The 24,640-nt window shown below is 50.0% G+C and overlaps 1 protein-coding gene across 1 annotated transcript in view; it reads left to right on the top strand.

Annotated features, from left to right (window-relative positions):
• Window positions 1-15,374, top strand: part of LOC128947115 (cystathionine beta-synthase-like) — a 29,161-nt gene extending 13,787 nt beyond the window's left edge. The window contains 12 exon segments of the mRNA XM_054291245.1: window positions 447-526; window positions 1,873-2,004; window positions 2,890-2,959; window positions 4,380-4,471; window positions 6,566-6,691; window positions 8,552-8,636; window positions 10,178-10,283; window positions 10,777-10,848; window positions 11,998-12,132; window positions 13,054-13,162; window positions 13,447-13,531; window positions 15,277-15,374. Coding sequence (XP_054147220.1) covers window positions 447-526; window positions 1,873-2,004; window positions 2,890-2,959; window positions 4,380-4,471; window positions 6,566-6,691; window positions 8,552-8,636; window positions 10,178-10,283; window positions 10,777-10,848; window positions 11,998-12,132; window positions 13,054-13,162; window positions 13,447-13,531; window positions 15,277-15,374 — 1,190 coding nt within the window.
• Window positions 15,375-24,640: the final 9,266 nt, after the last annotated feature.

Here is a 24,640-nt window from a genome sequence, read left to right as displayed (position 1 = left end):
CTCTGGCTGGGAGCAGCTGGCTCCATCCATCACCTCAGTGAAACTGGAGCAGAGGTGCCATGGAGTGACGTGCAGAGTCCCGTCTGTCTGTTCCCCACAACTGAGGGGAGGGGAAGCAAAATCACCTCTCTCCTTCATTTCCAAACCCATAGGAAGGTGGCTGAGCCTCGGTGTAGGGAGTAAAGCTCTCCCTATTCTCTCAGTGAGAATGAGGAGCTCCTGGGAGCAGGAGTGATGCTGCAGCTCCACTTGGCTGTCAGCACATCCTCCCACCCTCCCTGGTGCTCCCAGCACATCCTAGGGGGCTGATGGGGGATGCCCTCACCTGTGGCTGGGCAGTGACCCCTCCATGGTTCCATCCAGGGGAGAGGGTTGCTCTTCCCAAATTGCCAAATTGCCAAATTCTGGTGGTGCCAATTCAATTCCCTGTGCTCCCCACCCCGCAGGGATTGGGCTGGCACTGGTGGCTGCACTCAAGGGTTACCGCTGCATCATCGTCCTGCCAGAGAAAATGAGCATGGAGAAGGTCAGAGCTCTCTATGGTTTTACCCCACAGCCAGGGAACATCCTTCCTTCTCTTCCTTCTCTTCCTTCTCTTCCTTCTCTTCCTTCTCTTCCTTCTCTTCCTTCTCCTCCTTCTCCTCCTTCCCTTCCTTCCTTCCTTCCTTCCTTCCTTCCTTCCTTCCTTCCTTCCTTCCTCCCTCCCTCCCTTCCTCCCTTCCTCCCTCCCTCCCTCCCTCCCTTCCTCCCTCCCTCCCCTTCCTCCCTCCCTCTTTCCTTCCCCTTCCTTTCCCTCCCTGGAGCCCTTTAAAAGCCAACCACCCACTGCCACAGCTGCTATTCAGAACTTTGCCTCTTGAGGGGGAAAAAAGCAGCCTGTGGTGGCCTGGTGGCTGTCTGGTGTCAGAAGTGCAGCTGGGATGGTGAGATAGCCAAACCCAGTGTGTGGGTGCAGGGACAGAGCAGGCTCTGCTGCATGTGAAGCACAGCAGGAGAGGCAGGCAGGGCTCCCCTGCCAGCCCTGCTCACTGCCCCCCTGACATCTGACAGGTCACTTGGCCTCTCTGTGCATTTATGGTTTTCTTTCACCTGGAGACACTCAGAGTTGCCTGAGCTGTTTCTCAGGGTGGTGTCTCAAGTCACTTGCACGAGAGCTGATGGTCAGGTGAACACAGAGTCCTGGACATGGCAGAAATCCCTCACTGGTGAGTCAAGAGTCTCACAGACAGCTCAGCTGAACTTCTGCCAGTGCAGCCAGACAGGCACCCTGACTGGCTCAGGACTCAGCCCTTCTCCAAAGTGTCACTCTCAATTCAACCCAAATCTCACTCAAGCTCAGTCTGGGCCAGATGCCACCTCCAGCTGCCGTGGGTTTCATCTCCAGGTGTCCCAACTCCCCTGTCCCACTGACAGCCCCATCTCCCAGGGGCTGACTGCTCCTTCCCTGATTTTGGTGAGAGGAGAGAAGGGATTTAGAGCAAAACCAGCTTTTTTATCTCCCCTTTGCATGCTGGGGCTCCAGGCCCAGCACACAGGAGACCCTTTCCCTGTCCAGCTCCCTCTGCCCTTTTCCTCGGGCCCCAAGGAGCAGCACACTGTCACCTCCCTCCACCCTGTCCCGATCCTGCCCTCCAAGTAGGACAGGGCACAATGCCAGGCTCAAATCCACGTGCCAGCTTTGGGCAGGAGGCCCTGGGCTGCTGGAGCTTGTCAGAGACAGCAGAGCCCAGAATTGGACATTGTATCTCCACATGATAAATGCCTCCCACATGCAAAGCTGTTCTGGCATCTGGCACTGCCCTGGGCCTGCAGGCTCAGGTTACCCTCCCTGAGTGGGATCAGCTGTGTGCAGCTCCTCTTCTCATCCCAAAGGTCGATATCCTGAAGGCCCTGGGTGCTGAAATCGTCAGGACACCGTGCACTCGCTTTGATGCCCCCGAGTCCAACGTCCGCGTGGCCTGGAAGCTGAAAAGTCAAATCCCAAACTCTCACATCCTGGACCAGGTAAAGGCCATCCCTCCACTGGCTGCCTTTCCCAAGAGGGTTTATAGGGTGTTCTCCAAGTGTGCCTGTGTTTGGGGGTTCCATTTGGACTGGCAGATTTCATCAGTGTTTTGTGGCATTTGAAATTTAATCGCCCCTCTGCAAAGCTCAGGGGGACAGAAACAAAATAAGGGGCACTTCCAAACCTGCAACACTTCTGCCAAAGCCTGGGTGTGGGTGAGGCTGGGTTTTATTGCACAATTCAGACTCCTCAAATTGCTTCAGATTTAACTTTGACCTGAAAAAAACCCCACTTTTTAAGCCTAGCTAGCAGCCTCGAAAATAAACCTTGTGCTGTAAAGGGCAAACCCTGGTGACTCATGGCAGAGGTTCCTGCAGGGGACTTGGTCCACTTGGGACCAAGGAGGGCACTTGGTTTGACCCCTGAGCCAGGAGCCCCTGAAGTGCAGGAAAATCAGGCAAGCTCCTTCCTTCTGAGAAAAAAGTAGCTCAAAGACTGGATGAGCTTTTCAGCTCATTTTCGGTCCATGGGTGTGAACATGGGGTGCACAAAATATCAGTGCTGCAAAATCCCTCTGTGCATGAGAGCTGATTGATCAGGACAGCTTCTCCAGCCTCTGAACCATCCCCACACCTAATGGACACCAAGTGCTGGACAGTGAGTGTTTGTGGGCACATTTAACCTCCCGAGTGGGTTTGGAAATCTGTCCCAAAGCACCAAACAGGAGGAACACCCGTGACCTGTCCTGGTGGGGTGGGTTTCCCCTGGACAAGGAGAGCAGGGGCTGCATGCTTTGGGTACAGCTCTGTCAGGAGCTGTTGCTGGTTTGGTATTTGACCTGCTCTTCACATGGTAACCCTGCTGTTCTCTGCTGGAATAAACAGTACAGAAACCCCAGCAACCCCCTGGCTCACTACGACACCACGGCCGAGGAGATCCTGGAGCAGTGTGAAGGTACTGTCTGTGCACAGGGCTGCAACCCTCTCTGAGAGGCTTCATTTGCATCATTTATTGACCTCAATGTCTAGAAACAGCCCAAAGGGCCTCTGGAAAAGCAGGCAGTATTATCTTAATAACACTGACACACAGAGTGTGGCAACCTCTCCTAATCCAGTTCAGATCCACCTCAGCCTGCAGGGCTTACTGGCTCTCCCCTCCCATTGCAAAACCTGGGGAGGGACACCAGAGGCTTAAGGAACTCAGGTTGTACCTAAAGGAGACAGAACATGTCTCTTGGTGGCCACAGTGACCTGCCAGCTGGGAGCACAAGAGCTCCCATGAGGCTTTGGAGGGGAATATAAATCCACCAGGGCATGGTCTGATCCAGGACTCTCATTTGCAAATCAAAACCTCCCAAACAGTGCCATTGGAAGTGAGGGCTGGGGGAGGCTAAAGGGCTGTCCCAGTCCATGTTTGTGCAGATAGAAGTGACATTTATTGCTAGTTCTGGAGCACTGTAAAGCATGACCAGGACTTGAAGGATTTTAACTGGAGAGCTGTTATCAGAGCTGTAAAGCAGTCAGGCATCAATGGCAACAAGAGAGTCCCAGTCTTGCCTCCTCCACAGTGTCAGGGTTTGCTCCAGCTGGATGCCAGCTGTGGGTTGCAGGTCCCAATGCAGCTGCAGCATCAGGTTTTGAAGGCCAGACTCCAATTCTGCCCCTCCCAGCCCTAAATCTGAATAATTTCAGCCATGCCAGTGGGGCAGCATCTGGTGAGGCAGGTGCCAGTGCAGAGCTCAGCCCTGCCTCCACTGTGGATGCAGCACAGGCTGGAGGTTGTGCCTGTCAGTGATATTCATGTGTGACTTGCTTTGATATGCTGTGATTTGAAAGGGGTGGATATGCTGAGATATTCCCTCCCCTTTAAGCCACAGAATCACAGAATATCCTGAGTTGGAGAGTCCATCTTGTGGTCCTGCACACCTAAAAAGTCACACCATGTGCCTGAGAGCATTGTCCATACACTCCTTGAGCTCTGGCAGGCTGGTGCTGTGCCCACTGCCCTGGGGAGCCTGTTCAGTGCCCAGCCACCCTCTGGGGGAAAAACCTTTCCCTAATATCCAATCTAAACCTGCCCTGACACATCTTCATGCTGTTCCCTCTGCTCAGCAGATGCCAAAGATGCAGAAATCATGGAGAGCTGCAGTGGGAGATCTGGGGGTCACCTTCAGCTCCCTGCAGTGAGGCAGGATCAGCTGTGCTCAGCTCCTGCAAGCTCATCTGAGGTTCTGCACAGGACCAGGCTGTGGCTACCAGCACAGCCTGACCTCTGCTCACAGGGGTTCTGGGGGACACAGGGCTCTGAGTAAAGGGCAGATCCTGCTGGGGGCTGTGCTGATCCCCTGCAAACCTCTCTGCCCCCTGGTCTGCAGGCAAGGTGCACATGGTGGTGATTGGGTCTGGCACAGGAGGAACCATCACTGGTGTGGCCAGGAAGCTGAAGGAGAAGTGCCCAGAGTGCAAGGTAAAGCAGGACTGCTGGGGTTTTCATGGAATCACAGAGTGGTTTGGGTTGGAAGGGACATTGGGGGTCATCCCATTCCACCCTCCTGCCATCAGCAGGGACACCTTCCACCAGACCAGGTTGCTCAGAGCTGGCCTTGAACAATTCCAGGGATGGGGCACCCACAACTTCTCTGGGCAGAAGGGCCTCACCACCCTCACAATAAGAGATTTCTCGCTATTATCCAGTATAAATCTACCCTCCTTCAGCTCAAAGCCATTCCTCCTTGTCCTGTCCCTGCATGTCATTTCCTGCCTAACCCCACAGCTCACCTGAGGCAGTAGTTGCTGTCTGCACCTGAAGCTGTATTGAGGGATGTGTGGTGTTGTGAGGTTCTCAGGATGAGGTGAGAGATGAGAATTTGACTCTGTATTCTTAGAAGGATAATATAATATAATATAATATAATATAATATAATATAATATAATATAATATAATATAATATAACATATCTATGATAGTATATATTATATACTGTATATTATATATACTATTATAATATAATAGTATATAATATAATATATACTAGTATAATATATACTATATATACTATATACTATACTATATATAGTATATATAGTATATATAGTATATATACTATATATACTATATACTAGTATAATATATACTATATATATACTATAATATATACTATAAAATAGTATATAATATAATATCTACTATCTATGATATGATATGATATTATATTATATTATATTACTGAAGAAAGAGAAAGGATACATCAGAAAGTTAAACAAGAATGAATAATAAAAACTCCTGACTCCTCAGAGTCCGACACAGCTGATGGTGATTGGTCATTAATTAAAAACCATTCACATGGAACCAATCAAAGATGCTTTATTTGTTGGTAAATGATTTCTAGACTACATTCCTAAGCAATCAGATAATTGTTGCTTTCATTCTTTTTTGAGGCCTCTCAGCTTCCCAGAGGAAAATCCTAAACAAAGATGATTTTTCAGAAAATATCACAGTGACAGGGAGGCACACCAGCCCAGACACAAAGCTGTAAATATCCAGGGAAAATCACCAGAAATCACCATCAGCCAGCACAGCTAGGTCCAGAAAGGATGTGTGTATCCACAGGTTTCCACAGGTTGGAGCTCACTGCTGGCTTCACCTAGAGCAGATTAAGGAGCTCTGGCACTGTGCTCAGGGAAGTGGCAGGCTCTGCCAAGGGGGTGATGACAAACACCTTGAGAGTGATAACATTTTAAGCCACCAGTCACTTCTGCAACAGCTGAAGGCTACCTAGGATCTATTTAAGACAGTGAAAAAGAGCACCCTTTTATCCTGGAAGCTCTCCATGCTGCCAGTGATTAGGAATATTAATGATTCATTAATATTCCTAATATTAATAATATTGTGTTCCCCAATAATCAGGGGAAGGAAACACTGCTGATCAGTGTGAGAAACAACTGCTCACTTTGAAAATTTAAAATGGTTTATTAAAGCTTAACAAAAATACATCAAAGGACTGCATAAGGAAAAAGCTGCAGTGCTGAGAACTGCTCTCATGGATACCACGTGTTTGGGTTTTCTTCAGGATGTATGTTCAGGCTTTTATACCCCTGGGGCTGCATCAGCCAGCCTTGGCCCCTCCCAAAGTCTGTCAGGCAGCTCTTCTGTGCCATTTATCAGTGCAAACTGCTTTCTTGTCACTGGATTGGAGCTCAGCTGTTGCCATGCCTCACCCCCTGAGCACCCCCAAGCTTTTCCATTCCCAGCTGCCCCATGCAAGGGACACCTGTGCAGCTCCTTTGTACCTGTCCTGGACAGCCCAGGCTGTGTGATGGCAACAATACAGGGGGAAAGGGAACTGTGGGGAGAACAGAGGGCATCTAAACTACAATAACATAACTGTACATCACTAAAGCTTTTCTTAATATTCACACAACTGTTATCTTTTAATTGCGAGAGCCAATCCTCTCATTATCCATCTATAACATAAGGGTGTGGGTAACTTTTCCTTTGAGTTTTGTGCTTGGCTGTTTCTGAATTCCCATTCTGGTTTGACAAAATGCCTTTCCCTCCCAGATTGTTGGTGTGGACCCCGATGGCTCCATCGTTGCCCTGCCCAGCGAGATGAACAAAACCAACACCACAACCATCGAGGTGGAGGGCATTGGGCACGACTTCATCCCCACTGTCCTCGACAGATCTGTGAGTAACCCTGTGATATTGAAGCAGGCCAACCCCCGTGGTGGGGAGAAATGATGAGAAGGACTCCATTGATATCAGAAGGCTAATTAATTACTTTATTATACTATATTATTCTATATTATGTTACACTATATTACATTACATCTAAACTGAATCTGCCAAGGACTCTACTGCACAGAATCTCGTGCCTGTCACCCAACAGTCCTGACACACACACCTGGCCCTGAGAGGCCAAGGAAACAAAACACCATCACTGTGGGTAAACAATCTCCATATTGCATTCTAATTTTGCACAAACACAGGCACAGCAAATGAGATAAGAATTGTTTTTCCTTTCTCTGAGGTTCAGAGAATGTGAAACCCAGAAATATTCTTGGGAAGAATTGTGCCTTGCTTTTCTCTGTGAAGAGAAATGTGGTGACACTCTGAGGAGGGGCCTCTGCCTGCTCTTTGCTTTGCCATCCAGCCTGCTCCCAAGGCCAGAGGTGTGGTGGTCCTGATGTATCTTCCCAGTGCAGAACAAGTTGTTATGGGGGGATTGGGATACCCAGTTACTTTCTGAGTAACTCTGATTATAATTGACTGTAGTGGTTTTGGTTTGTTAATTTAAGATTTCTTCAAATTTAAAATTTCCCAGCTAATGCACCAAAGAGTGTGGTAGGTTTTGGTGCTGGTCAATTGCTAATGCATTCACTTCCTGCTGTGAGATAGGCAAAGCAGGCTCAAAACTTTAAAAGGGTATAAAGAAAATGTTATTAAAAGTAATTAAAAGAAAAAAAGTAGTAAGAATCAAAACAAACCCTTCAGAACACTTCGTGTCCCCCCACAACCTTTTCTTTCTCACTGATAATGTAAAGAAACAAAACCTAAAATTTCCAGTCAGTTTACTACCTTAAAAATGGTTTTTCTTCAGTTCACTTAGGCAGAGAAGTCCCTTTTGTTAAGGTTATGGAGACTTTTCCACTTTTCCAAGAGTGTGTTTTTCACAGAGGTGTATTCAGCTTCTCAGAGGCTCAGCAAACTGTCAGTTACACAAAAAGCTTTTGCCTCACTTCCCTAAATTCCTCCCATGTCAAACAATGACACTGACCCGAAGGAGAGGGCAGATAGAGATAAAAAGCAGGCATTGAACACAGTGTGAGTGTCCTCAGCCTCACCACTGTTCAGAGGTGCCCCTCTGGCTGTGGTCACACAGATGTCTGTGCTGAAGCTGCTCCTCATCACCTGCTCTTTCCTGAGCCTCCTGTGCCTCAGGCAGCACGCACAGAGAGCAGAAATCCTGCACCATGCACAGGCTGATGACAGGATCCAAGCAAGACAGCAGAACGTGAACCTTGCAGCTCTTGTTGTCAAGTTCCCTCTCAGTATCAGCTGCCACAGAGCTTTACATCCCTAACACAGGCTGCCTGTGTTGCCCTGGCCTCATTCTAGAAAGGTTCCTCACAGCCTCAGACCTGTGATTATTTGTGCTTTCAGGTGTTGACTACATCCCTGTTGTCAGCACCTGGCTGTAGAGCTGTCACCTTAATAATCCACACTGATTCTTGTAGCTGGATCTCATTTTGGCAAATTTTGAATCATTAATGTACCCTGACCTGGGACATCATAAATACTCCTCCACATCCTAACTCTGGACCTGTCAGGCATCCCTAACTCTCCAAGGAAAGGGTGCTGGAAAGGTGTGGGTGCCTGCAAGCAAGAACTCCAGCCCATGGATCTTCTGACAAATGCTTTCAGCAAGTGTGGAAGGCAGCTCAGAGCTGCCAGATGTTGTGGGCATCAGCACCATGGTGTGCCTCAGAGGGTCAGGGCAGCCTGAAATGACATTTCCAAGACTCATCCTCCTTGCTTTCCTTGCAGGTGGTGGATCAGTGGTACAAAAGCAACGACAGAGACTCGTTCCTCATGTCCCGCAGGCTGATCAGAGAGGAGGGCTTGTTGTGTGGTAAGCACAGTGCAGCCACAGCAGTCTGTCCCCTTCACAAACCCTCTGAACCTCATCCTTTTGGGACCAAAACTCCCCAGAGGAGGTGCCCTCTGCATTTTTGTGTCTGCTGGGTGAGCAGGGCTGAAAGGCTGAGCCTGGGGCTGTGCAGAGGTCACTGCAGGCTCCAGAGGTGTTTCCCTCAGTCTGGTCTGGGCTCTGACTCACCAGCCACAGTAATTATAGAAGGAATAATTCTCTCCTTACTGGAGCACTTTTGCAGTGGAACTGGATCTTCAGGCAGTGTAGAGTTACAGAGGCTGCAGGGAGGATTAGTGGGGCTCAGGGCAGGACAGGTGGGCTCTGCCAGCAGCTCTGTGAGGCCGTGCTCAGTGTCACTGCCACACCAGAGGTGCCAGCTTTGGACCAGCAAGGCCTGAAAGCAAAGAAAGTGTGAGATGTTCTTACTGAGTATTTCTCCCCCTGCCAACAAGCTGTAAGTGATCCCTCTGGCTTCCCAAAATGAACAGGTGCCCTCAGACAGATCCTGCCTGTACCCTGAGAGCCTCCACAGAGCATCAGCCTTGTTTTCAGCCTTCCCTGACGCCAGCCAAACAGACACAGGTTTGCACCCAGGAGCAGACACCACGTAGGCTCGTAGTTACAGCTGATAAAAGCCCTGAGCACTCATATCCAGGGAGTTTTGGAAAAAGATCAGCCTATATATATGTAATGAAACACTTAAATGTTGATTTAACCTGGCAGGCAGGGAGTCACTGTGTTTCAACAGAAACCACTTGTTTGAACTCAACCATAATTTGTGAACAGCTTCGTGTTCCCTGAGCTGCATTTTTCAGGGCCGTTCCTCATTTGTTTGAAAAATGTGACCCAGGGATAATTAACCTGCTGTAAAATACGTGCTGCCTTGAATGCAGGCTGTAATTGGCACACAGATAGTGGAATGTGTCTGACTTCCAGTGCTCAGACTGGTGCTGGAGGAATTGCCCCTGTAAAGCAGGGACCTGCTTTCCCTACGTGCAGCAAACCACATGCGTGCACACAGACACGGGCAGCATTCAGGCCTTCCCATCATGTTGGCCTGGTATTCCAAGCATGAATGAAATGTTTATGGGAGTTTTTTTTTCAGTCTTTACAGTGCATTTAAAGCCAGTCTTTGGCTGCCAAGTATGTCAGCCAGAAGCTCCAGAACTGGCGTGGTTTCTGCTCATGCAAAGGGAGGGTGTGGTGTGGGCAGCGTGTTCTGAATGTCCCTGCATGGCACCTCTCAGAAGAGGTCTCCATTTCTTGGTCTGCCCACAAGAAATGGTTCATGAAGTCCATGAGGTGACTTTCACACTGGCTCCAAAGCCAATATGAGCACATCCCACCAGTCCCCACCTCTGCCTGGCCCTAAACCCTACAAGGCTTTGGGGTTGACTGTCCTCCCATCCCAGCATCCCAAGCAAGGTGCCACCTCTGCACCTTTATCTGTGCTTCCCACTGCAGGACAGCGGCCCTGGGCAGCGCTGACCCTTGTCCCCCTGTCCTTGGTGTCCCTGCAGGTGGCAGCTCGGGCAGTGCCATGTCTGTGGCTGTGAGAGCTGCCAGGGAGCTGCAGGAGGGCCAGCGCTGCGTTGTCATCCTGCCCGACTCCGTCCGCAACTACATGTGAGTGTCCTGCTCCCTGCCCTGCTCCCAGGGCCTCCTGGGACAGCAGCTGGGGCTCAGCAGAACCACCCCAATAAATCCAATAGAAAGGCACATGGAGTGAGCCCAGGGCTGGGAGTCTCCCTCGGGCAGACCACAGGGAAAAAGCAAAATAAACAGCAGGGAGGAACAGCACATCAGCGTGGCAGCCACCAGGGGATGGGTGTTGGGACACTTGGGGGTTATTTCCTCTTTATTATCTCCTGTCTGACTCACTGCACAGAGCAGGACTCAGCCAAGCTGCACTTTCTGAGCCTGCATGCCTGAAGTGAGGAAGGCAAATAGCTGGAGTGCTTCAAAGAGTTCCTGAGCACCCCATGCTCCTGTTGACCTTAAAAGGGGCTGAGAGCAGCCAGCTGCAAAAATCATGAGAGCCCCGGGGCAGTGCTGTGGTCTGCTGCACAAAACTTCTTCTGGAAGCCTCACAGAGTTGCTCTTTGTTGGTGATTTCTAGGTCCAAATTTGTGAATGATCAGTGGATGATAAAAAATGGGTTCCTAAATGACGCCCAGGAGCACAAGCCTTGGTAAGACAACTTCTGCTGGGATAAACTGTGCTGAGGGAATCAGCTTTCTGAGTCTGGAAATCATTATCTTCAAAGGAAAATGTTCCTTTTTAGTGTTTAGGACAAACACAGTAAAGTCCAGACCCCTCTGGGGAGGCTGTGATGTCAGCTCCTCTCTTTTGAGTGGTTATCTCTCAGCTCTCCAAGCAAAGTCTATAAAGGCATTTCTGTCCCAAAGTAGCTGATCCACTCCCACATGGCAGCCCAGGCCACCTAAACCTTCTGGAAAACTCTCTCTACTCCACATATGATGTTCAAAGGACCATCAGGCTGCTGGGGAGGTGGGTCCCTGTTGTAGCAAGCCCCCTTTCAAACAGCTCTGCAGCTCTTTTCAGGCATAAAACAGGAAATTTTCACCTTCCAGAGCTGCTGGCCAGAAAAGTTGGCCAACTCTGCTGCCCTTTGGATACCATGGGGAAAGAGTCCCCTCAGGGACAGGAAAACTGCAGATACCAGTTGATGTGTAGTTGGGCAAATGCCAGTTGTTTAGAAAAGCTCTTGGTCTCACCCTACAGACAGCAGGTATTACTGATGTCACCTTCTCCTTTACCAAAAACTATTGTAAAATATTTCCTAAAAACTTAACACATTTCCAAGGCCTCTTGTGTCTGGTTAGAGTTGCTCTTGGCCCTTCCAGGCTCCAGCATTGCCTTTTCTGCAAGGACTCAGGGCTGAGATGTTTGGGAGCTGCTTGTGCTGCCCCACAACCCAGCTCAGCTTGTCCCTCATAAGTCACACGAGCACCTCTGCGAGGCTCTCTCCTGCAGGAGCTGCAAATGCTGCCTTGTGAGGACCAAGGATACAGAACAAAGGAGTCAAACTGGTAGGTCTCCCATTCCTGAGCTTGAAGTGAAGCTCTTCCTTGGATTCAGGACAGCTCAGCACCTTGCTGGTCTCATCCCTGCCTCTGGAGCTGCATGAACACTGGGCACAGGGAAAGCTTGGCTTCAACAAGACCTGGCCGTGGTGGCATTTCTGCTTTGGCTCTAGGAGTGGGGCTGGCTTTTCAGGCAGACAGACTGTCCCTCATCTCCTCTGGCCTTGTCCCCCTGCTGAAGGCCACAGCTGTGCAGCAGCCACAGCTCAGCACTGCCATTTGTCTCCCAACAGGTGGTGGGACATCAAGGTGCAGAAACTGAATCTCTCGGCCCCTCTCATCCTCCTCCCAGAAGTCAGCTGTCAAAAGGCAATTGAGATCCTCCAGGAGAAGGGATATGACCAAGCTCCTGTTGTTGCTGAGTCAGGGTAACTATTTCTGCTCACTGCAGATGGGCATTTGGACAGAAAAATCAGTCATGATGAAGCTCAGGTCCCATTCACTCATGGGTAAATGTGTTGGACTCTTGTGATGGTGTTCACAGGGGTTCTTGGATTGGGGAAGAGATGAGGATCTGACTCCATGTTTCAGAAGGCTTGATTTGTTATTTTATTATATATATTACATTAACACTATACTAAAAGAATAGAAGAAAGGATTTCATCAGAAGGCTAGCATAGAATAGAAAAGGAAAGAATGATAACAAAGGCTCTGTCTCAGACAGAGAGTCCAAGCCAGCTGACTGTGATTGGCCATTAATTAGAAACAACCACATGAGACCAATCACAGATGCACCTGTTGCATTCCAGAGCAGCAGATAATCATTGTTTACATTTTGTTCCTGAGGTCTCTCTGCTTCTCAGGAGGAAAAACTCTAAGGAAAGGATTTTTCATAAAAGTTGTCTGCGACAGACTCTGATAATTTTAAAAAGATCATCTGCCTCCTTGGGAAGATTCATCAATAAAACTCCTGTAAAAGATCCAGTTAAAGCCCAGTCCAGTGCTCACCAAAGCAGAAGATGCTGGGTCAGTGCACAGGCAAGGGGAGCCCAGGGGAGTGAGAGCTGGGGGGAAATCCACACAAATAAGCAGCTGGAGAGCCCATGGGTTTTCCTTCTCCCAGCTGCTGAATCCTGGGCTGCAGCAGCAGATTTTCACTGCTGAGAAACCAACAGCTTGGTGAGGACAAAGACTTCCTTGTTCTGCCCAAGTGAGGAGAAACCTGGTGCCTCTCCCTGACTGCAGCAACAATTTGGTCACTGACTTCAACCAGAGCAGTTCAGCCCCTGCATAAAATGTGTGTTCCACCTCAGGTGTGACCTTCTGGAAAACTCCCTGTTCCCTTACAGGCTTATTTTGGGCATGGTGACCCTCAGCAACACCCTGAGCTCCGTGCAGGATGGAAATGTGGAGTTGTCAGACCCTGTCACCAAGGTCACCTATGACCAGTTCTCCAAGGTACCACTGAGGCTGGGGACAGGGACAGAGGGACAGGGGCACCAGCAGCACCCTGGGGTGTGAGAGGAGCTGGGAGAAGAGAAGGCAGAGAGGAGTGGGGAGGGCCATGGTGACATCTTGGGGATGAGAGTGAGGACAAGCCCCTGTAAAAGCCCTGCAGAGCTTTTCACACCAAGCACTGACAGGGGATTTCATCCAACTGGGGAATCAGCACCCTCCAAAATCACAGCTCAGCCACTGCCAGGTGAAGTAAAAGGTTAAATGTTGAATTTTGCCCTGTTTAGGTCAGCCTGGAGGACAGCCTTGGGAAGCTTTCCTGCCTCCTGGAGAACGACCACTTTGCCATCGTTGTGCATGAGCAGATGCAGTGTAGGTACTGGCAGGAACTCCTGGCACAAGTGTTTGAGAGGGGAGAGGGAAATTCCCAAGCTGATTGAGGCTGGTGTCAGTGCACCTGTGAGCCCCCAGAGGTTTCTGCTCTGCAGAGCCCTGGAATGCCCACTCCTCACCCAGGACTCCTCCTGATACCACAGGGATGAGGGGAGAGGGGCAAAGCAAGCAAGGAGGATCTCTGTAGAGTTCTGTAGCTCAGGGACAAGGTCAGAAGGAGCATTTGGCCACAACAGGTAAAGCCTGGGTGGAATTCAGGCACCTAAGGTGAGAAAGCTGAGAAGAATTGGGGTGGGCCTGGGCCATGAGCAAGCCCTGTGGGTCACCAGGGGCACTGGTGTAGCCTGGGGCAGCTGTGTGAGCCTGCCCTGGACCATGGCTGGGTGGAGAGATGCTGGGCCAGTCTGGCAGCACCTTTAAAGCAGATTTTATTGGTTTTATTCTCAATCGACTGCACAGCCACCTTCCCCTTGGTGTGCAAGCCAACCCAGCAGAGTCACCTGCAGCAGCATCAGGATTGCTGACACATCAGTGGCAGCAGGGATCACCCTCCTCTGAGCCAAAAGAGGTGTGGTGGCAGGTGCTGCTCAGCACACCTGACCTGGCACACCTTTCCAGAGCAATTACACCACAAGGAGCACAGATCTGACCTTGGTTGGGAAAATGAGCAACTCAAAAAGCAGTCAGAAGAGCCAGGTTTAGGTCTTGTGAATTAGGGCTGAAGGGTGTAATTGTGCTGATTTGATGGGAGTGCACACTGAGCATGCAAAGCATCCCTCAGGTAAGCAGTGGGTGGCTGCCTGCTCAGCTTGGGGCCTCCAAAACCCAAACATCCCAAACCTTCCCTCTCCAGGGCCTGCTCCCCCAGAGCCCCATCAGCTCTGGAGCTTTGCAAGCCCATCCATGTTCCCCCAACAGGTTGCAAACAAAAATCTGTCACTCAAAACTGCCTTTGATGCACATTTCCAATTCAGTCACCAAAAGTAATGCCAGGCAGTTTCCTTTCTCAGCTATGTTGTCATAAAATAAGGAATATCTCTTCTGTATCATGTTTTGATATAAATTAAATTATATCATCAAATTAAATGGCACCTATCAAAAAATACCAGCCAGCTGTCTGCAGCAGCTCTTGCTCTGATTTTCAAGCAACACCCACTTGCTTTTCCAGAGCTGCTGTCCTAATGCTGTCACAGTTACTCCCTTATTTATTACTTTCTTCCCACACCTTTGGAGCTTGCATTTTATCTTGTGTTTGGGCTCTGGTGGCTAGTTTTATTTTTATTTAAGCAAACATTTATCAGACAGTTAAAACAATTATTGAAGTGCTGTTTCATTAATGGTGGTGTAGGATGTTATGAGAACAGAGCAGAAAAGTGCCTGACTGCTGCTTTTTGAGAGTCTCATTTGTTTGCTCTGAAAAGTTCTGTGGTGATAGGAGCAGGGCTGGAACAGAGATTGGCTAAAACAACTGGGAAATTAAGTTTCCTGCTCTGGGAAAGGTGGGTTATTTGCAGCAAAAACCTCTCTGGTGTGATCACAGTGACCTGACTGAGGCTCCACCATCATTTCTGTGGAGGTAGAGCTCAGGCAGACACCGTCACTGTTAGAGTTTTCTTTTAATAAAAGAACAGCAGCCTCTGCACAGCTGGAAGGTGCTGAGGGGGCTGGTGGTGTTCTTTTTTTCTTTTTTTTTTTTGCCACTAAGGAATTTTCTGTGCTTCCAGTGAGTGGGAATGGCAGCTCCTCCAGGAAGCAGACGGTGCTCGGTGTGGTCACAGCCATGGATCTCCTCACCTTTGCCAGCAGCAATGACAAGAAGTAGCAGAGCAGCTGGGCTGCCTCCCCTCCTCCAGCAGCTCCAGATGTCCCCCTGAGCCCAAACCCCCTGGGCAAAGGAGCCTCTGGCCCAGAGCAGCCCAAAGTTTCTCAAAATGCCCAGGAGAAAACTGTGATGTGTTACACTTGTCTGCCAAATGCCACCCAGGGTACCCCTAAAGAGGAGATAACTGAGGAAATTGTGTTTGACAGCCATGGAGCTCCCCAGGGCTGGGCAGGGGGTGTGGGAAGGTCAGCATGGGAAGGGGATGGCTGCTCCTGCCCAGAGTGTAGCAGGAGGAGCTCTGGTGGGTTTGGCAGCTGCAGGTTCCTGTGCAGTGCCCCTGGTGCAGCTCTGAGTGTTCTCCTTGGGGCCAGAGCCCATTTCTGCCACAGAGCACAGGGCTGGGGCAAGGCAGGGCACTGCTGCATCCCCTGCCCCTCTCTGCCCCCCAGGCAGGCTGCAGGCACCCCCAGGGCCAGTCCCCCTCAGCCCTGGGGGTGTTTGCCTCCAAGAAGGCAGCAGGAGAGAGCGGAGTCTCAACTTCTGTTTGCCAGGCTCGGGATTAAATGCGTGAGATGGAATTTCTTGTTCTGGCTCAGATGTTTATTAGTTCTTATCTCTGCTACAGTCTCACAAACCATGAGTTGTACAAACAAAAATGGAGCCCCATCTCTCTCTCTGCAAGGCCTTTTAAAGATAAACTGTCCAATTAAGAAATGACACCTCAATTATTTTTACTTTTAACCTGATAACCAAGCACCCATGCCCCTCAATGTGGACTTTTTAATACAATTACACAAAACCACCCAAACCCATGGAAAAGAAGGTGAAGAAGAACGACCAGCTCTAAAACCTCCATCTTGCTTTATCTCTATTACTATATTCTAACCCTTAAACTCTGAGTTTCCCACCCTGTGATATCGCACACTTCTATTCAAACTCCACACACATAATCCCAGTACTATAATTCAATTTTGGAAGCTTTCTCCATGGCCTCAGGTCAAATGCAGTGTTCTCTTGGGGGATCAGTGCCTGGCAGCACAGAAAGCCCAAAATTCTCAGCATCCACGGTTCCAACAGGAGAGGTCTGACAGGGAGGGAGGGACACAGAGCACAGGAGGTGACAGGTGTCAGCAGGAGGGGTGGGAAGGGAAAGCCAAGGGCTGTGATGAGCAGAGGGGATGAGGTGCTGGGCTGGTGGTGATGCTCACCCCTGTGGGGGCTTTGGGAAGCTCTTCCCCACCTCTGGGGGAGCTGGTGGCCCTGGCTGCCTCCTGCATGGTGAGGGGACAGTGAGGGGAAGCCAAACAAGAAGCAGAGACTCAGTGACAGAGCAGTGAGAGGGGCCATGGCTCCATCCCTGAATATGCATCCTCAGAGCTCCTTATCAAGGGCTAGAGGGGAGGGCAAGGTTTGGTTCTAATCCTGCTGTCAGGCCATGGTGTTCTGGGGACTGACAATGAGGGTGAGCAGAGCCATTTGCCATGGCTACCAAAAATATTAAATGAAAGCAAATGTCAAAAGTGGGCTGTGGGAGCAAACTGAGGTGCCATTGAAACCCAGTTTGGGGGAATTGCTCTCAATAGACCCAGAGAGGTTCACAATCTCTCTATGAGTTTCTGGAGCTGCTCCAAGATGGCAACAACCAATTTCAATTTCAGCTAAATGGCCACTCCATATTCTCAATCTAATCTAGTTTGTAGGAGACTTTTATTAAGTTATAGAATGCTGAAGTATTTACATTTAGGAAAAGTGCCTCTGCTGTCTGCTGTTTCCTCAGTGACACGAGCGATTATCAGATTTTCTGAGAGTTTTTGCTTGAGCAATAACCATATTTGTCCAGAAAAACAAACTGATTAGCTCAACCCTCATTGTTTCATATTTATTTTAGCAATTCTGTGGCAAAGCGAAGCCTGTTAGTCCATGCACGTATTCCAAACTCACAGGAGTAAGTCCGAAAGTGCCCCATAACTCCATGAAGCCCAGAACTGAGTCTGAACCTGGACCAGCCTGGCTGTTTTGGATTAACCCAAATCCCAGGGCTTCCAGCAGCTGCAGGGCAGTGAGCTGCAGACAGGCTCCAGGACAGGCAGCAAAGGTGAAATAACCTCTGAGTATCCACCTCGAATATTTACAACTCCTCCTCTATGCTAACTATGAGTGTGGGAGCTCATAAAGGTGGGTGTGAGCTGCAGATATCCCAGGATTGCTCCACCTGGGCTCACCAAGGCCCTCCTGGGGCCCCTTCCCCTGTCCTGGGGCTGCTCTTGGCAGGCACATCCGACAGTGGCACTGCCCTGCCCAGGGATGCTGGTGCTGTGTCTCCTTACATTTGCCAGCTGTGACCCTGGGGATGTCCCACAGGGCTGGGTGGCTGGCTGTGCCCTCCTGCCTCTCGGGTTGCTGTTGTTAATTGCTGCCCCAGATGTGCAGGATGCCTCTGCTTCAGCCCGCGCAACTGAAGAATGAGTCTGGACTCTTCACTTTTCAGTCTTGAGGTTGTTTATTCATTCTTATCTATAAAATTTTCTTTCTGCCCAACAGAGATCTGCTCAGCAGGGCAGCCACAGGCACTCTGACCACCCCCAGAGGTGGTGTTGTCCTTTTATACTCCAAACTACATATAACATATTTACACTTAATTCCCAATACCTATCACCTATGTCAGACAGTGCCCTTCTACTCTAAACCAATCCCCAAGTGCCAACATCACTGCAGAAAATGGAGAACAAGAAGAAGAAGAAGGAAGGCCAGACATGCCCAAGTTCCTCCATCTTGTCCCCATAACCGCCATACCAAAAATCCTAAAATCTACATTTTCACCCTGTGATCATTTTGTTATTGCACTATTCAAACCTGTGGGACTTTCAGGTCCTCATACAAAGTTGGCAATTTGCTCCAAGGGTCAAAATCAAATCCCCAGGTGTTCTGGGCAGCGTGCCAGGGTCTGCGAGCCCCCAACGAGGTCCTTGGCGACTCTGGACACCCTGAGGGATGTGCTGAATTCCAACACTTGCCCACCATGTCTCTGGCATGGAAAAGGCCTCAGGAGGCAAGGGAGGAGTTTTTATTTGAGTTGTCTGCAGAAATCCCTGCAGGACCATGCAGAACCATCCCATACAGCATCAGTGTGTCCAAGTGTCCCTCCCACCACCCTCTGTCCCTTCTCCACGTATCCCTGGGCCTGTCCTCTGGCAGTGATGACCCTCACTGGATAAACAGGCCTTGGAGCTCCTTTTCCTTCCCCTCCCATTGAATTCCTGTCAGTATATTATGTCTCCAGTGAGAGGCAGCTGCCCAGCTTGGCACAGCTCGGTGCTCTGGAGCTCTGTGGGGGTTCTGGACCAGAGGGATGGGGGTTCCAGGCTTCAGGAGCCAAGAGAGGGGAGCAGGAGGTGGATGAAGCCAGGCAGCATCCCAGCCCACTGTCCTGAGTGCAGAGTCCAGCTCCAGAGCTCCCTCAACCTGCAGGTCCAACCCTGCTCTTCTCCCAGCACCTCCTGCTCTGTCACCTTGATTTTTTAAGATTTTCTAAGATTTTTTTTTAGATTTTTTTAAGATTTCTAAGATTTTCTAACCCTTCTGATGTTTACATGCTTGTAACGAACTTTCCCACACACTTTTTGTAAGTAACTTATATTGTTTTGCATTCTTTTATGGAAGAAGAGAAATGCGATGGGCTGTTGGTTTGTCCAGTGTCATTGGAGAGGTGGCACTGTCACCCTCCAGTCCACTGTCACTTTTAGAAACCTATAAATGTTGGAGTCAGAAAATAAACTTCCCTCTTTTCACCTTGTGTAAGAGCCATAAAGAGGGATGGGGGACTCCAGGCAGCTCTCCAAAATGCAGTTTATTGTATCCAAGAGGTTACAGCAGCCCAGGGTGGTGGGTGACAGAGCCGTGCCCACAGCTGTCAGCTCCAGCTGCAGGCAGGCCTGGAGACCCTTTGGGTTTGGTTACAATGCATTATAGACTTTTCTTTGCTGAGCATCTTCATACAGCAGAACCAATCTATACCTGAACTTTTATCTATAGCCTATCATAACTACTGTAATTACCATATTCATGTTACTGTTCTCCAATCACTAGAAGTTAGTACATTGCAGTTTAAGCTAGAAGTTGTTTTTCAATTTTCTTGCAGTGGAAAGTCCTAAGACGTTTTTTCTATTTGCAACATTGGCTGACTTGTTTGCCTGTGCTATCTTTCTGCTTGGTAGAAACATCTTCTTGTTTGAGGTGGGTTTATCCTTTGCTCTAAGCCATAAAAACCCCTTCTAACTAACACACCCTTTGCCTCCTTGGTTATCCAGTAAGACTGGCTCAGCAATTCTTTTCCTCTATATCAAAACTTGCTTCCATCTCTATTCCTTCATCAGACTCTACATTTAAAAATCATTCTGCTAAGCACACATATCTGTGAGACTTTCTTGTCAAACTTTCATCCTTCCCAACTGTGATGGTGTTCACAGGGGTCTCAGGTTGAGGGAAGAGATGAGGATCTGACTCCATGTTTCAGAAGGCTTGATTTATTATTTTATGATATATATTATATTAAAACTATACTAAAAGAATAGAAGAAAGGATTTCATCAGAAGGCTAGCTAAGAATAGAAAAAGCAAGAATGATAACAAAGGTTTGTGGCTCGGACTCTCTGTTTGAGCCAGCTGACTGTGATTGGCCATTAATTAGAAACATCCACATGAGACCAATCACAGATGCACCTGTTGCATTCCACAGCAGCAGATAATCGTTGTTGACATTTTGTTCCTGAGGCCTGTCAGCTTCTCAGGAGGAAAAATCCTTAGGAAAGGATTTTTCATAAAAGATGTCTGTGACACCCAACAATCCTGAGAGCAGCAGTGTGTGCCTGTCGTGCTGTTTCATGTCCTACAGTGACACTGCTCCAAAGGGTGAGCCCTGTGTGCCCCAAATCCCTCACTGCTTTCCAGCCCCATCTGCCCCAAGATGCCTCTGCTCTGCCCCCTCTGTTCTGCAGGGCTGGGGACACATTTCCAGGGAGATCATGAGTGCATCAGGGCAAGACATTTCCATAGCAGGGGGAAGAAGCTCAGGGGGAAGAAGCCCCAGGCTGCCCGTGCTGGTCAGGGCACAGAAATTTGTGCATCCCTTCCCCGCTGAGACCCACAGCCTTGGCTCCCTGCAGCTCAATCCAGAGGAGAACAAACCCCAAGGGTTTTAAAGGCTGAATGTCAAGCGTGTGGCACAGGAGGGCTGTCCTGGGCAGGTGTGTGCCCTGAGAAGGTCTGTGCGCACCCCTGGCTCCTGCATTTTGGGGTGCATCACCCCCGAGCTGGCTGCACTTCAGGCACAGGGAGGGAATTTCTGCCTTCCCAGAGCTTTGAACCCATTTTTCTCTCCCTGTGGCCCCCGGTGTCCCTGTCCCCAGCACTCTGTGAAGCACTGGAGGGGGCTGGTGATGCTTCACAAACCCCGCTGAGGTTCGCCCAGAGGGGCGTGGGGAGCCAGGACAGGGCTGGGATTGGCCTGAGCTCGGACAGAGCCAACGCCAGGAGCGAGATAAGCATCTCGCTGGCCCTGCCCAGCACCTTGGAGCCTTCCCCGCCTCCCTTTTCCCCCACCAGGGCCCCACCGTGCAGACACATAAAGGGAGGTGCGGGCAGGAGTGGGGCTGCATCCCGAGGGATCGCAGCGCATCCCAAGGAATCCCAGAGCATCCCACCCTGCAGGTAACCCGGGGGCCACGGGGATCGGGTCAGGGCCAGCCTGCATCCCCCAGAAGGGAGGGGAGGGTGGACATTTCCCCAGGTGATGCTGCTCCCATGGAATGGTTCTGCCGGGAATTGGCTCTGTCGGAGGTGCCCAATCTCGCTGCTGGGTGGGGTCGGGTGTTTTGGCAATGGATGGGATTGGTGAGGTTGGGGTGTGAGAAACCTTCTCACACGGCTCGGTGATGGTTGGAGGGGGTGTTCTGCTCTCTGTGTGGGGCAGCCAGGAGGGAGCTCTTGGGGAAGGAAGGAAATTCCTGTCCAGAAGAACCCTTTCCATGGGGAGCATGGCTGGGTGTGACCATGCTCACAGGGGCCTCAGGCTGAGGGAAGAGACGAGGACCTGACTCTACATTTCAGAAGGTTTATTATTTTGTGATATATATTACATTAAAACTATCCTAAAAGAATAGAAGAAAGGATTTAATCAGAAGGCTAGCTAAGAATAGAATAGCAAAGACTGATAACAAAGGTTTGTGGCTCGGGCTCTCTGTCTGAGCCAGCTCACTGTGACTGGCCATTAATTAGAAACAACCAACATGGACCAATCACAGATGCACCTGTTGCATTCCACAGCAGCAGAAAATCATTGTTTCCATTTTGTTCCTGAGGCCTCTCTGCTTCTCAGGAGAAAAAATCCTAAGGAAAGGATTTTTCATAAAAGATGTCTGTGACAGCTGGGTTCTCAGGTAATGGCAGTCAAATAACCAGTAGATTAAAATGTGTGAATGAAAGGAAGGGGCAGAACAACTCCAGCAAAGACAAAGCAGGTCTAAGTAACTTAAATAGCAAAATCTTGCTTTAAACCCAGAAAAGCTCCAAAGTCTTCTTTCTCTTTTGCTTCAAATTGATAATGGACAGAGTCTGTGCTTTCAAGGTTTTTTTTTTATGGTTATGCAACTTGCAAATGTTTTTTGTTTAAGGAGGTGTTAAGAAATAACTGCGAGCAGCTGCATGCCTGCAAGAGTAGGAACTTGGGGTTATCAAAGGGTGATGATGGAAATGTAATCAAAGGTGGCAATGGGAGAAGAGACCAGAGCTGGAAGGACCCAGTGCAGGAAGGAGGAAGGTGGATTTAAAACAGCAGGACATGAGGGTGCTCAGACAGAGGGAAGGGATCCAAAAAATGCGCTTAAAAGAAACACTGGGTCTTGAAAAATTAAAAAATAAAAAAGAGTCCTCAGCCTTTAAACAGGAACAGGGTTCAGCCTGTGCATCCAAGGTGTGATGGAGGAGGAGGAGGAGGGAACAGGCACAGGGAGGGGGTTTCATGCCAGGAATGACTCTATGATAACAGGCTGGCCAAAGAAATGGAGAACACAAAGGGGTGAATCCCACAGGGATGCCCAACATTGGAAACATCTTCCTTAAGGAAAAAAGGTTTTTGCAGTTGAAATAGAGATGGAGTGACCCCTTGGCTTCCTTTGAAGGAAAAGGCAGGACAGGCTGGGAGCTGACACCCAGACCTGGAGCAGCCACAGGACAAAGCACCAAAGCCGACAGTGCTTCTTTGTGTCCAGGCCTTCGTGCCTTCCAGGAACAATTAATCACTCATTGAAATGTAAATTATTGGCACCAACACGAGGGTGAACAAGTCCCGTTTGCCATGGGGCAGCCATGCCAAGGCTCAGTGAGGGCTGCAGGGTGGGCTGTGCCCAGCAGTGCCCACCTGTGTGAATGCTGGGGATGGAGGGCACTGAGGCAGGGCCAGGATGGGCTTTGGCAGTGAGAAATTCTGGTTTAGAGCAAACCCTCCTGGCACCTGATGCTGTTGAGTCAGGGATGGAAAGACTGCAGTGTTCAGGTGGATCAGAGGGCTCACTTTAATGAAAGTAAAGGGTTTTTTATAATGTCACTTGCTGAAGTGATCCTTGGTTGGTCTCAGAGTAGAAACATCTCACACCATTGGTGACTGTGAATAGCACACTGTGAAGAACTATAACTATAAAGAATAGTTACAGAAAGAGAGATAATAATTGTTTTAATTCTTCCCTCTAAGATTTCCAGGTTTGGGAGAAATTCTCTCTGCTCTTTCTTTGAACTGAGAATCTTCACAGGCAGCTGTGGGTGACCCAACCTGCAGCCACGGGCTCATCAAGGGGATGGGGCTGATCCCCTTGGATTTAAACTGTGGAAGGGCCTGGGAACTTCAGTGTGACACTCCCTGCGTGTGACATACCGTGTGTGTGACACTCCCTACGTGATACACCTTCCGTGTGACACTCTGTGTGTGTGACAGTCCCGGCATGTGACACACCCTGTGTGCGTGTGCCACTCCCTGCATGTGTGACACTCCCCGCGTGTCACTCCCTGCCTGTGACACTCCGTGTGTGCGTGTGACACTCTCTGAGTGTGCTCATCCTGCGTGTGACACTCTCTCCGTGTGACACTCCCTGTGACACACCCTACGTGTGCCCACCCTGCATAACACTCCCTGTGTGACACCCGCTTCCATTTCCCCGTTTTTACCCCCAGAACCAGACATGCCCGTCCCCGCGGCGCTCCTCCTGTGCCTCGCCTCGCTCCTGCTCCGCATCGCATCCCCCAAGCCCACCTGCGACCCCAGCGCCGCCTGCCCGCCGTGCCCCGAGGGCGGCCCGGAGGCGACACCCGGTGCCCCCAGCGCCTGCTGTGCCCCGTGCCCGCGGTCCTGCCCCTGCCCGCCCCACCTGCAGCCCGACTGCGAGCTCCACGGCTTCCCCGGGGGCCGCGTCCCCGCCGGCCGCTCCTTCTACATCGACTTCGCGCGGCGGCTGTGCCGCTGCGGGGACAGCGGGGACATCGCCTGCAGCGCGCTGTGCCCGCGGCCCGAGCCCGCCTGCCGCGCCCTGGGCAGCCCGGTGGCCGATGGCTGTCCCCGGTGTGTGTGCTACGGCCCCGAGGGGATGGCGGTGCCCGCCGGGGCCTCCGTGCGCAGCGGGTCCCGGCAGTGCCGCTGCCCTGCCCTGGGCGGGGACTTGGAGTGCGCGGAGCCCCAGGAGTGAAATTCGCCTTGCCCGGCTCCCTCCGGCAGCGAAACCTCTGCGACCGTGCTCACAGGAGGCCGAGGGAGGGATGAGGATCTGATTCCGTGTTTCAGAGGGCTTGATTTATTATTTTATGTTATATATATTAAAACTATGTTAAAAGAATAGAAGAAAGGATTTCATCAGAAGGCTCATCAAAAGAATGGTAACAAAAGCTTGTGTCTTAGAGTCCAAGCCAGCTGACTGTGATTGGCCATTAATTAGAAACAACCACATGAGACCAATCACAGGTGCACCTGTTGCATTCCACAGCAGCAGATAATCAATGTTTACATCTTGTTCCTGAGGCCTGTCAGTTTCTCAGGAGGAAAAATCCTAAAGAAAAGATTTTTCAGAAAATATCATCGCTGCACAAAACCTTCGTGGGCTTTGGGGCATCCTCACCGTGAGGTTTTGCGAGGAATGGCAGATTTTGTCTTTACAAGCTGTGGATCTGCTGGTAGATAAAACTGGCACTGAGAGATGACAGAAACAATGGGGAGGGTTGGTGAATGGG

The sequence above is a fragment of the Melozone crissalis genome, unplaced genomic scaffold (genome assembly GCF_028551555.1).
Source record: "Melozone crissalis strain CALT ecotype California unplaced genomic scaffold, PUWL_Pcris_2 ptg000090l_1, whole genome shotgun sequence".
NCBI classification, from domain to species: Eukaryota; Metazoa; Chordata; class Aves; order Passeriformes; family Passerellidae; genus Melozone; species Melozone crissalis.
This window is presented reverse-complemented; position numbering and strand designations above follow the sequence as displayed.